General features: G+C 37.9%; 1 protein-coding gene across 3 annotated transcripts in view; it reads left to right on the top strand.

Annotated features, from left to right (window-relative positions):
- Nucleotides 1-12348, top strand: part of LOC128688907 (poly(A)-specific ribonuclease PARN) — a 48646-nt gene extending 36298 nt beyond the window's left edge. For 2 of the 3 annotated variants that reach the window (XM_053776947.2, XM_070085520.1), the window contains 3 exons: nt 746-897; nt 2858-2934; nt 6643-12348. In XM_053776947.2, coding sequence (XP_053632922.1) covers nt 746-897; nt 2858-2934; nt 6643-6710 — 297 coding nt within the window. In that variant the 3' untranslated portion in view covers nt 6711-12348. The remainder of the gene's footprint in view (nt 1-745; nt 898-2857; nt 2935-6642) is intronic. The other variant, XM_053776948.2, reaches the window with a different exon arrangement.
- The last annotated feature ends 1545 nt before the right edge of the window (nt 12349-13893 follow it).

Below are 13893 nucleotides of genomic sequence, written 5' to 3'. Positions count from 1 at the left end.
TGACCCCAGAGCTATTAACAGTTTAACAAGTAGTTTGTTAGGGCAAGTGAGTGAAACATAACAAATTGACTTGATTTTTGTTTATATGGGTGTGAGGCATGGGTTTTAAACATTGCAGCAAGGAGGCAGGTAGTTACAGTTAAAATGTTATGCATGAGAGCAATATGTGCTGTGAATATTATGCAAAGAATTCTGAGCGTAAAATTAGATATGGGGTTACTCAGATGGCAGAGGAAAAGTATGTAAGTGAGTTATATAATTTTATTTTAAATAACAATAAAAGCTTCATTCTCTTGCATTCATCAACCTTCCCTTTTGTAATCTAACATTATTACCTAAGTCCATCAAGATTTAATATTATGTGTGGGTTCATTAGGACAGAGCTCATGCAACCTGGAACCAATAACTGAACCAACTTTCAATGGCATCTTCACCATAAAGAGATTACTGGGCAAATTTTTAGCATTGTTGGTAGCTTGCCCATGGATTTACCTTTTTAATGAGCCCAAACAAGTGCCTTGCAATATTTATCTCTTTTCTAAAGGTTCATATTTATTTTTTATTATGGTGTCAAAATATTCTTTACATCTCTCAAATTCTTTCCTTCTGGTTTTTTCCCTGTTTGGATTTTGACACACACAAAAGACTAAAGTCATTATTGTAGCTGTCTTAGATTATAATATAATGCATTATCATGTATACTTTATTTCAATAATTTCACTGAAGTGTTTAATCTTCTTTACAGAATATTCTTGCCAGCTGTCCACCACTAGTACATGTAAAGTTGTATGGGGATGCATTAAACTCAAAGAGGAAATCTGTATCAGATGAAGTTGTTTCTGGAGTGGAAACAAGAGCGAGTCGCATACACGAATTCAAACGCCTTAAGAGTGTTGGGTAAGCATCTCTAAAATTCTGTCTTTCAAGTTATTGTATGAGTCACTAACAATTATAAGGGCCAAGTTAATGTCTGAACTCTGGTTAGCATTTTATGTTTTAACCACATGTGTCATTTACCACCAGTGTTCATGACTTAAACTAATAAAACAGTTTTGAAAGATTTGAACACTGCATATGAAAACTAAAATTTTAGTATCAGATCTACCATTAATAAATCTTTTTTAAGGATAACTTATGTAAGCTACAGGTTTTGACAAAAAAATTATTCCATTGTGATGGTCTTAATCACTATACATCTGTTTGTGTATTCACAAATTCATTAGTTCACTTTCATTGTTTTCATGTCAAGTTGGTACCTTTAGATGAAAGTTGGGTTGAAACTCCTTAAAGATATACATCTCAACTGAACAAATATTTTGTATACGTAAGTAACTGTTGGTAGTAGGTTGGTAGACAGCAACCACCCAGAGAGGTACTACCGTTCTGCCAAGTGAGTGTGAAACGAGAGCCTGTAATTGTTTTACATGATGGTAGGATTGCTGGTGTCTTTTGTCTGTCTCATAAATATGCAAGATTACAGGTACATCTTGCTACTTTTACTTACACTTAGGTCACACTACACATACATGTCTTTCTTTCAACACACCGACCGTATCCCACCGAGGCGGGGTGGCCCAAAAGGAAAAACGAAAGTTTCTCCTTTTACATTTAGTAATATATACAGGAGAAAGGGTTATTAGCCCCTTGCTCCTGGCATTTCAGTTGCCTCTTACAACACGCATGGCTTACGGAGGAAGAATTCTGTTCCACTTCCCCATGGAGGTAAGAGGAAATAAACAAGAACAAGAACTATAAAGACGTTCCTGAAACCTTGTATGTTTATGAGACAGAAAAATGGACACCAGCAATCCTACCATCATGTAAAACAATTACAGGCTTACATTTTACACTCACTTGGCAGGACGGTAGTACCTCCCTGGGTGGTTGCTGTCTACCAACCTACTACCTAGTACACATAAATGTACAAGCATATATATACACACCCCACTGGGGTTTCTTCTATTTTCTTTCTAGTTTTTGTACTTGTTTATTTCCTCTTACCTCCATGGGAAAGTGGAACAGAATTCTTCCTCCGTAAGCCATGCATGTTGTAAGAGGTGACTAAAATGCTGGGAGCAAGGGGCTAGTAACCCCTTCTCCTGTATAAATTACTAAATTTAAAAAGAGAAACTTTCGTTTTTCTTTTTGGGCCACCCTGCCTCGGTGGGATACCTGGAGTTTACCTGGAGAGAGTTCCGGGGGTCAACGCCCCCGCGGCCCGGTCTGTGACCAGGCCTCCTGGTGGACCAGAGCCTGATCAACCAGGCTGTTACTGCTGGCTGCACGCAAACCAACGTACGAGCCACAGCCCGGCTGATCAGGAACCGACTTTAGGTGCTTGTCCAGTGCCAGCTTGAAGACTGCCAGGGGTCTGTTGGTAATCCCCCTTATGTGTGCTGGGAGGCAGTTGAACAGTCTCGGGCCCCTGACACTTATTGTATGGTCTCTTAACGTGCTAGTGACACCCCTGCTTTTCATTGGGGGGATGTTGCATCGTCTGCCAAGTCTTTTGCTTTCGTAGTGAGTGATTTTCGTGTGCAAGTTCGGTACTAGTCCCTCTAGGATTTTCCAGGTGTATATAATCATGTATCTCTCCTGCCTGCGTTCCAGGGAATACAGGTTTAGGAACGGGTGGTTTGTTGAAAAAAAAAAAAAGTAGCAGTTGTGTCTGACTTATTTATATCTTTTCTTTATCTGTTTTGCTGTCCTGTCTGAAAAATTATTTTCATGAAAGGTATATTATATGTTGTTTGCAGTTTTCTTGAAAATTTGGGTTGTTAGAATGCATAATGCCAAAACATATATACAGTTTTACTAAAAAATATGAATTGATTAAAGTCTGCCTCTGCCGTAACAGGTCAGACCAACTATCAAAGATGAGCTTAGAGTCTCCGAGTGCAGAAGAAGCGCCTTCCATAATTGGTGGAAGTAATGGTAATGTTTAAGATTTTTTTGTTCCCACAAAAAAGGTATAATGAAAAATAATACTGTTTGTTAATTTATTTGTAGTTCATTAATACATAATAAATCTGTTTTTATAATACATAGTTAAAATAATTATATAGAATTTAAAAATGAAGCCATAAGAGACACTTAGCAAGGCATGCCATTGTGTGTGTAATATTTATTGACATTTTATTGATGCTTTATTGACACGATTGATACAAGTGACACTTTCCTTGTGTGACCTTTATAAGAGTCATATAGAGAAACAGCCAACTAGGACTTATCTAGTATACTTCAGAGCAGGCAGAGAAAGAGAGAGTGAGTGATGGAAGGGGTACGGTGAAAGATTGTCTCATCAGGGTAGAGTGACTCAAAACTGGCCACATTCACCATCATTCACTGAATAGCTATCTTGTCAGAACTGTGCAGACATCACAAGTCAAATGATTTTCTGAACTGCAACAACCCTACCCCTTCTTCAGTATAGGCTCTGTACTTCCCACCTCCAGGAATCATGTCTGGCTAACAGGTTTCCCTGAATCACTTTGTGAATGTTAATTTGTTCACTCTCCAGCATGCCAAGCTACAAAACCCCTATGTGTTCATTCATTTCAATCTAATGCTCACATAAGCATCTGGGATGCTCATTCCTTCCACTCGTCTCCTGTATACATTACTAAATTTAATAAAGGAAACTTTCGTTTTTCTTTTTGGGTTACCCTGCTTTGGTGGGATATGGCCAGTTTGTTGAAAAAGAAAATTACCTGGAGTTTACCTGGAGAGAGTTCCGGGGGTCAACGCCCCCGTGGCCCAGTGGCTGTATTATTGAAATAATAATAATAATAATAATAATACTCTAATAGTAATAATAATAATAGGTCTGAGGAAAGAGTTTGAAACCCATGTCTTCAATTACTTTATGTAAACATAGATTTTATCTCTGCCTATCTCCTGCAAAGCTAGAGAAGTCAGCTCATTATATGTGCAGTTTTTTAGTGACCCCCAGATTTTTTTTTTTTTTTTTTTTTTTCAACAAGTCGGCCGTCTCCCACCGAGGCAGGGTGACCCAAAAAAGAAAGAAAATCCCCAAAAAGAAAATACTTTCATCATCATTCAACACTTTCACCACACTCACACATTATCACTGTTTTTGCAGAGGTGCTCAGAATACAACAGTTTAGAAGCATATACGTATAAAGATACACAACATATCCCTCCAAACTGCCAATATCCCAAACCCCTCCTTTAAAGTGCAGGCATTGTACTTCCCATTTCCAGGACTCAAGTCCGACTATATGAAAATAACCGGTTTCCCTGAATCCCTTCACTAAATATTACCCTGCTCACACTCCAACAGATCGTCAGGTCCCAAGTATCATTCGTCTCCATTCACTCCTATCTAACACGCTCATGCACGCTTGGTGGAAGTCCAAGCCCCTCGCCCACAAAACCTCCTTTACCCCCTCTTTCCAACCCTTTCGAGGACGACCCCTACCCCTCCTTCCTTCCCCTATAGATTTATATGCTTTCCATGTCATTCTACTTTGATCCATTCTCTCTAAATGACCAAACCACCTCAACAACCCCTCTTCTGCCCTCTGACTAATGCTTTTATTAACTCCACACCTTCTCCTAATTTCCACACTCCAAATTTTCTGCATAATATTTACACCACACATTGCCCTTAGACAGGACATCTCCACTGCCTCCAACCGTCTCCTCGCTGCTGCATTTACCACCCAAGCTTCACATCCATATAAGAGTGTTGGTACTACTATACTTTCATACATTCCCTTCTTTGCCTCCATAGATAATGTTTTTTGACTCCATATATACCTCAACACACCACTCACCTTTTTTCCCTCATCAATTCTATGATTAACCTCATCCTTCATAAATCCATCCGCCGACACGTCAACTCCCAAGTATCTGAAAACATTCACTTCTTCCATACTCCTCCCCAATTTGATATCCAATTTTTCTTTATCTAAATCATTTGATACCCTCATCACCTTACTCTTTTCTATGTTCACTTTCAACTTTCTACCTTTACACACATTCTCAAACTCATCCACTAACCTTTGCAATTTTTCTTTAGAATCTCCCATAAGCACAGTATCATCAGCAAAAAGTAACTGTGTCAATTCCCATTTTGAATTTGATTCCCCATAATTTAACCCCACCCCTCTCCCGAACACCCTAGGCATTTACTTCTTTTACAACCCCATCTATAAATATATTAAACAACCATGGCGACATTACACATCCCTGTCTAAGACCTACTTTTACCGGGAAGTATTTTCCCTCTCTTCTACACACCCTAACCTGAGCCTCACTATCCTCATAAAAACTCTTTACAGCATTTAGTAACTTACCACCTATTCCATATACTTGCAACATCTGCCACATTGCTCATCTATCCACTCTATCATATGCCTTTTCTAAATCCATAAATGCAATAAAAACTTCCCTACCTTTATCTAAATACTGTTCACATATATGCTTCAATGTAAACACTTGATCTACACATCCCCTACCCACTCTGAAGCCTCCCTGCTCATCCGCAATCCTACATTCTGTCTTACCTCTAATTCTTTCAATTATAACCCTACCGTATACTTTTCCTGGTATACTCAGTAAACTTATTCCTCTATAATTTTTAGTCTCTTTTGTCCCCTTTCCCTTTATATAAAGGGACTATACATGCTCTCCGCCAATCCCTAGGTACCTTCCCCTCTTTCATACATTTATTAAACAAAAGTACCAACCACTCCAACACTATATCCCCCCCCCTGCTTTTAACATTTCTGTCATGATCCCATCAGTTCCAGCTGCTTTATCCCCTTTCATTCTACGTAATGCCTCACGTACCTCCACCACACTTACATTCTGCTTTTCTTCACTCCTAAAAGATGGTATACCTCCCTGGCCAGTGCATGAAATTACCGCCTCCCTTTCTTCCTCAACATTTAAAAGTTCCTCAAAATATTCTCGCCATCTACCTAATACCTCCCTTTCCCCATCTACTAATTCCCCTACTCTGTTTTTAACTGACAAATCCATACTTTCCCTAGGCTTTCTTAGCTTGTTTAACTCACTCCAAAATTTTTTCTTATTTTCATTAAAATTTCTTGACAGTGCCTCTCCCACTCTATCATCTGCTCTCCTTTTGCACTCTCTCACCACTCTCTTCACCTTTCTTTTACTCTCCATATACTCTGCTCTTCTTATAACACTTCTGCTTTGTAAAAACCTCTCATAAGCTACCTTTTTCTCTTTTATCACACCCTTTACTTCATCATTCCACCAGTCACTCCTCTTTCCTCCTGCCCCCACCCTCCTATAACCTATGACCCCCAGATATTCTATAAAAACTTTAGTTCATTTAACTGTTTTGAAGAAATTAGTATAAATTAGTGCTAATCCTAGTTTTGGTGTCTAAAATAATTTTAATAACAATGATTTTCTGAAAATATTTACAATATTCTGCTTACCCAGTCTTGCAACAATTTTCCATTTTTAGAAAATTTAATTATTATCATTAGTTTATTAAATTTGATTTGAAAAAAATAAGCTACACCATTCTTCAGGACTTGTTTCCTATTTACATTAACCTTTTTTTTTTTTAACATGTCAGCTATTTCCCACTGAGGCAGGGTGACATTTTTCTTATATAACTTTAATTTTTTTTTCCAGGCAAGAGAGCACCATCAAAACAAGATGTCAAAGGTGAGGATGTATTTTCCATACCAGATGAGTGGTAGCCACTCAAGATTGTTTTTAATTATGTTAACTGTAAAATGTTGTTTCAGTTTTTATGATTACAATACATATGTTATATGTATATACATTTTTAATAAATTGTCCACTTTAGATATCAAGGGATCTGTAGGTTTTTGGGAGTCTCAAACTCGGAACCATGAAAATAACAGTTCACAGACCCCAGTTTGAATCTGAAATCCTATGAATTGTTATAAGTGTATATTACATTTTCATAGTTATATCAAGGGATAGTTGGAAGAAGGATCATATTCCTTTCTTGTTACTTTGCTCATACTTTGTGTGTATTTAACTAATTGGGGTTGCAGAAGTCGAGTCTCAGCTCCTGGCCCTATCTCTTGACTTAAAACTAGCTGGATTTACATAAATACTTATCCTTGGAGGTGTGTGTGGAATTTGCCTCCACTACTTCATCCAGGTCATTCCACTTTCATACCTAGGTAGTGTCACCTGAAAAAGAAGAAACACTTTCACCATATCACCATCACCATCTTGCTAGAGGCATGCTGATGTAACATTACTGGTCAGATGCCCCTCTAAACTGCAATATTTCCACCCCTCTTTCAGAGTGCAGGCACTGCACTTTCCACTTCCAGGACTTGACTCCTGCTAACCAATTTTCCCAAATCCCTTCATGAATGTTACCTTGCTCACACTCGAACAGCACATTAAGTCTTCATAACATTCACATGACACAATACCCTCAGACATTGCCACTTCCTCCAGCCTCCTCTGCAACATTTAAAACCCATGCTTCACACCCATATAAAAGTGTTGGTACCACTATACTCTGGTACATTCCCCTTTTTGCCTTTATGTATAAGGCTCGTCTCCACAGATGTTTCAGTATACCACCCCCCTTTTTTTTCCCCTCCTCAATTCTGTGGTTCACCTCATCTTTCATAGACCTGCCCGCTATTTAGATTTTAAACGAGCAAGAGCAGGTGCCCAATGTATCATACAATCAGCCAAGGGTGCATGTTGATGTGCTTATAACTAAAAATCACCACCACTGTTAAAGCATGGTATCCAAGTGAAACATCATCTACTAATAAAGGTTTTCATACTGCTTGTGAGTCTTTCGTTATGTATATTTTTTGTGTGAATATTTTTACCAAAGTCATCTTCCACCAAGGTAGGGAGTCCCAAACAACAAGGTGTTTGTCATCATTCGTTCAATTGCTGCTTTACCAGAGGTGTGTTGACACCACAGTTCAAATGATCCTCCGAATTGTACCATCCCCACCCTTTGTTTCCACCCCATTCTAAACTGCTCACACATGCCTGCTGGATGCTCAAGCCCCTAGCACCCAAAACCACCTGTACCTCCTCTCAACCACTTCTAGGATGACCCCTACTTCTTTCCCACCCCTGATTTATATACCCGTTTCATCATCATAGTACAATGCCTGCACTTTAAAGGAGGTTTTTAGGATATTGGAAGTTTGTAGTGACATCTAAATTGCCATATCTGGGCGCCTCTTCAAATGACAGTGATATTTTGCAAATGGTGGCAAAAGTGTTGATTGATGGTGAAAGTGTCTCTTTTTCTGAGTCGCCCTGCCTCGGTGGGAGACGACTGATGTGTTGAAAAAAAAAAAATTCTGAATGCCCAAACCACCTCAATGACCCCTTCTCAGTCATCTGAATTATTCATTTGGTGACCCCACACCATGCTCAGATTTCTTTCTTTCAACACACCGGCCGTATCCCACTGAGGCAGGGTGGCCCAAAAGGAAAATCGAAAGTTTCTCCTTTTACATTTAGTAATGTGTACAGGAGAAGGGGTTACTAGCCCCCACTCCCAGTATTTCAGTTGCCTCTTACAACACGCATGGCTTACGGAGGAAGAATTCTGTTCCACTTTCCCATGGAGGTAAGAGGAAATAAACAAGAACAAGAATTAGAAAGAAAATAGAAGAAAACCCAGAGGGGTGTATGTATATATATGCTTGCATATGTATGTGTAGTGTGACCTAAGTGCAAGTAGAAGCAGCAAGACATACCCTGAAATCTTGCATGTTCATGAGACACAAAAGACACCAGCAATCCTACCATCATGTAAAACAATTACAGATTCTCATTGTACACTCACTTGGCAGGACGGTAGCACCTCCCTGGGCGGTTGCTGTTTACCAGCCTACTACCTAGGATGTTCAGATTTCTCCTTTCCAAATTCTCTGCATAATATTCATGCTGCACATGTAATTACACAAGAGGGGATGTGATTATGGCATACAAAATACTTCAGGGCATTAGCAGGGTAGACAAGGATGGGCTTTTTCACAGAGGGAGAAAAAAGAACAATAGCGCATGGGCTTTATCAAGACTAAGAAATATTGGAAAACTTTTCTTCATTATGAGAGTGATAAAGAATCATATTCAATTGAATGATGACATAGTGGAAGCAGACTCCGTTCAGGATTTACAAAATAAGTAATGTATATTACAAAGCTATTTCACACTAGTGCATTGAAAGCCAAGAGGTGGGACCAGGCACCAGAGTACACCCCTGCAAATTCAGCTAGGTAATTACACTATGACTGGGGCCTTTACACACACTAATGTACAGTATGCATTTTTGTTGCACTAGGGAAAAAAAATGTAAGATATGAGTGCCTCAAGGGTGGTTCCTGGATGATGGTGAGGGGCTTTTGAGCCAAGGAACTAGAATTAGCCTCTCCTTCCTTGACACAGACTTGAATGTTTTCCATTCCATAGGCATTATATGACCCCTACAAGTTTAGCACTTTCCCCATTCTGTGACATAAAAAGTTGGCTTTCTTATTTTATTTAAAGTTAGTAATAAATACTTGACCTGAAAAAGTTTTAAAATATTGAGTGTGTGTAAGAGTAATGTACAGGTGCTCCTTGACTTACAATGATTCGACTAATGATATTTTAAATTTACGATGGTGCAAAAGCAACTGGTTACGGTAATTATTTGTTTATTTACTTATTCAGTGACAGTAATACTTTATTTATTTAGCATATCATATTCATATCAGACTTAAGATATTTTTGACTGACAATGGATTCATCAGAACGTAACCCCCATCATAAGTCGAGGAGCAGCTGTAATGATAGATAACACCAGTAATTTCTGAGAAGCATATGCAGATGTATAAATGTAATTACCTACTTTTTTACCTGTTTGTAATTACTGTCAATAAAGCTTATGTTAACATTGTAAAAATTTCTACAAATATTGAATAAGATATAAAATTTGAGTTCCAGTACTTTCACTCCATACCAGTGAAGAAACCTTCTGCACTGCTTTTTAAACAGTATACAAGTAATTCCTTGTTCTCCCTTGTAGTAGCACCAAGATATCCTCCTTGTTTTTCTCACATCCTTTTATAAATTTATATGTAGCTATAACTTATGGGTATCTCATGGAGAGGTGTCCTGTTCCACTTTGTGAGAATTGTCTAGTTTATGTTTCAATTTCCTATATGCTATTGGACTGTCCTGTCTATCAACGAGCACACAGAATTTTCCTCCGACGTCGTCACCGCGCTGACGCCCTTACTCTATTTTCCTTCCTTGCTGACAGATCCACCTTTGACACAGACTCCCCATTCGACTTTTTGACAGCAACTGATTTATTACACAAACTTTGATAATCTTTCCTTTAGCACTCCTCACAGCATCTCCTAACTTTACCTTTATTGTCATATCCACCCTTATTTATCCTTAGATCCTGCATCAATTTCTACCCTGCAGTGCTGTATGACCCTGATAGGTTTAGCACTTCCTTTTGATTATAATAATAATTAGAAAATTTTTTCTAAAAATTGTAGTACCTACCACACTGTAATTGGTGTTAATTTATTTTAAATGAATGATAACTGTGTGCCAAGAATGTTTCGAGGCTGCAAATTATAGGGATTTATATATTTTATATTGATTGAAATTGATTCAGTATATACAAAATTTGTAAAATTTAATAAGAGCATATCCTATATTTGGTCACAATCTGTACTAGTACCTAGACATACAGCATTTATACTAGTTCTTTTTTATGTCTTTTGAGTCAGTGTCGAAATAGTTATTATATTAAGTGTTTGTACTGTAAGATGAAAAGTGAAGTGTAACCTTAATATTGAATGATGAATTTTTGTGTAAGTTCAGAAATGAATGTCATTAGTGCTGATACTAAGTACAAAATAAAAGTATTGTTTTAATACTTCTTTGGTAATTGTTTAATTGTGTATTAAGCTTATTGGACTAGTATAGGGGCATATCTGACTTTGTTGCTAATTATGAATGATTTACAGTAATGTGTTATAAGGTATCCTTGCTTACTAATTTTTTTTTTTTTTTGGAGTGGCACTTCTGCAAATGTCTTGGTTTTCATTATATGTGTTACCACAGTAGTTTTCAAATACCATATCTATATAATCTTTTGCATATTTAGACATGAAACACACTGTAAAGGTGAACAATGAATATGCCTACAAGAAGCTGTTTACTGTATGTCTAGTGTAATAAACAAAATATGGTTGGATTTAATATAATGGAATTAAGTTGTATGAACCTGGCCAAACTTGGAGAATGCAGTGTCTGCATGGAGTCTGCATCTGTTTAAATATGTGAGACAGCCTTATAAAATCTTAGAGGTTCTCAGTGAGAAAGAAATGCTTTTGATTTATACATTACTGAGGTTGGGAATATAATCTAAGGTATATAATACCTACAAGTTTAATCAATTGAAGACATACACAACACCTGGATAGCTTTAGTGAAGAGATATTTTACCCACTAGGGTCTGTAATTCATACAGACATGAGAATGGAACATTTTAGTGGGGCTAATGGAAGTAGTGACTCAGCAGGTGTAGTTACTTGTGGGTAGGGCTGACTGGTGGAAATAGGTCAGGTCCAGAAGGTGGGCCAGAGATTAGAATATAAATCATAAGAGACATCCTCTAGTTTCCTTCAAGGAAAGCTAGCAGTCAGTCTTGTAGGCAGTTTTGTTGGGAATAACAGTGGATTACAGGAATAACTGACCATCAGGAAGTCAGATTTTGCAAAAGAATTTGCTCAAGTTTCTTTGTCAGTGTATTGTATGAAACTAATTTTAGAAAATAAGTAGTGAATATTATATTTGACCATAGGTCTCAAGGGTCCATGGAGCTGTTGTTGAATTTCTGCAAACAGCTAGAGGTTGGTGAAGGACTTGATCTAAGGGCATTTCAAATTGCTCTTGATCCAAGGAATGATGAAACCTGTTTGCTGACCAGCTAAACCTTACAGGTTGAGCAGCTCCCCCATGAAATTAATTTGTTTGGAAAGGGCAAATCTGAAAGTTAATTACCCCATGCTGCAATTATCTTTTACAATAATTTTATGTATTATTCTTTATGCAGTATGTGCCTCTTAAAGTATACCTTTGAAGGGGTTTGAGAGTTTTCCTACTCTTGGGCCAGGCTTATCTGTTTATCAGGTTGTTATTGCTGGTGGCCCACTGGCCAACATATCCTTTATAGCCCATCACTCATATGTTCTTGTGTGACAGATTCACTAGCAGTTTTTATAAAAAAATTAGTTTTATCAGTTGACATATCCTGTTAATTTCAAGAGAAATGTTTATGTAAAATATTAAAGTTTAAGAATTTAATTATTTACAGTATTTCCAATCTTTTTAAATTTATTCATATTGTAATAGGTATAATGCAATTTTTTTTAGATGAAAAAAAGTTGAAAATAATTAATGCATGTTAAACTCCTTATCAAGATTTTGCTTGTATTTATATATAAAGTGGCACCATGGGACTCCATGCTCATGTGGCTGCTTTTATGACTGTAGGTTATGTTGTTAACAAAGTGAAAAGAAAAAGATAGCTTGCCATTGTAATGATTTTATATTATTATTATAATCAAGGGGGAAGCGCTAAACCCGGAGGATTATACAGCGCCTGGGGGGGGGGGATGTGGAAGGCATTCAGGCTTAATTCGGGGAACTGGAGCACAGATCCAATTCCCTAAATCAAGAGCCCCTCACCAACATCAAGGAACCTTCCTTGAGGGGAATGATTTTATAAATGTGGCCCTTTCAGGGGAAAGGGGGAGTGCCTCGATACTGGTGCAAAGTTATTGATGCAAGGAATCTGAGCTATCCTCCGTAATGTTAAACCTGATTACCCTGCCCCCCCTCTCACCCTTACCATTTCCTGGGTGCTTGTATTGTTCTAATATTATGGCTTTACAATTATTTTTAGGCAGTATTCACAAAAAAGCACTAAACCTATATGGGTCATTCACTGCTGTATAAATTATTATTATTATAATCAAGGGGGAAGCACTAAACCCATAGGATTATACAGCACCTGTGGGGGGGATGGAAGGTATTCAAGGTTAATTCAGGGAACTGGAGCACAGATCCAGTTCCCTAGATCAAGAGCCCCTCAACAGCATCAAGGAACCTTCCTTGAGGGGATTATTATTATAATCAAAGGGGAAGCACTAAACCCGTAGGATTATACAGCACCTGTGGGGGGATGTGGAAGGCATTCAGGTTTAATTTAGGGAACTGGAGCACAGATCCAATTCCCTAGATCAAGAGCCCCTCACCAGCATCAAGGAACCTTCCTTGAGGGGAGCACTGTATAAAGCATTCAAATTATTTGACTTAACTTTGCATTAGTCTTATAAATCTAATGACATTCATAAAAAAGACTGGAGTACTGAATTATATTCACAGTACGTATTATATTTGTGAGAAGTGCTAAACCCATAAGGCTCATGTTACATGGGGAATGGGAGGTCAATGAGTTTCATCCATGGAAGGAGAGCATAACTCCCATTCTTTGGATGAAGCATGAAGGGATTATTATTATTATAATCAAAAAGAAGCACTAAGCCACAAGGGCTATACAACATGAAGGGATTAATAATCAGGGCTGTGGAGTTGGTAAAATGTAACTAAAGGAGTAGGAATCGGAGTTGAAGGTTTTGTGCTGAATCCACAGTCCTGATAATAATAATAATAATATTCTACACAAAGATGTGGAAAACCAGAGTTGGTCATATATTGGAGCAGTAAAGCATTTTATCTCCCCTTCCCCAAGATGCAGCAATTCATAGGTGATGGCAGAGTAATGGTTGTTTATATCTTAACCCACATGCAGTAACAGACAGGTATTCATATAAAACCCTAAACCCA

The sequence above is a fragment of the Cherax quadricarinatus genome, chromosome 16 (genome assembly GCF_038502225.1).
Source record: "Cherax quadricarinatus isolate ZL_2023a chromosome 16, ASM3850222v1, whole genome shotgun sequence".
In the NCBI taxonomy this organism is placed as follows: Eukaryota; Metazoa; Arthropoda; class Malacostraca; order Decapoda; family Parastacidae; genus Cherax; species Cherax quadricarinatus.
The sequence above is the reverse complement of the archived record's forward strand: the minus strand, read 5'-3'. Positions and strand labels throughout refer to the sequence as shown.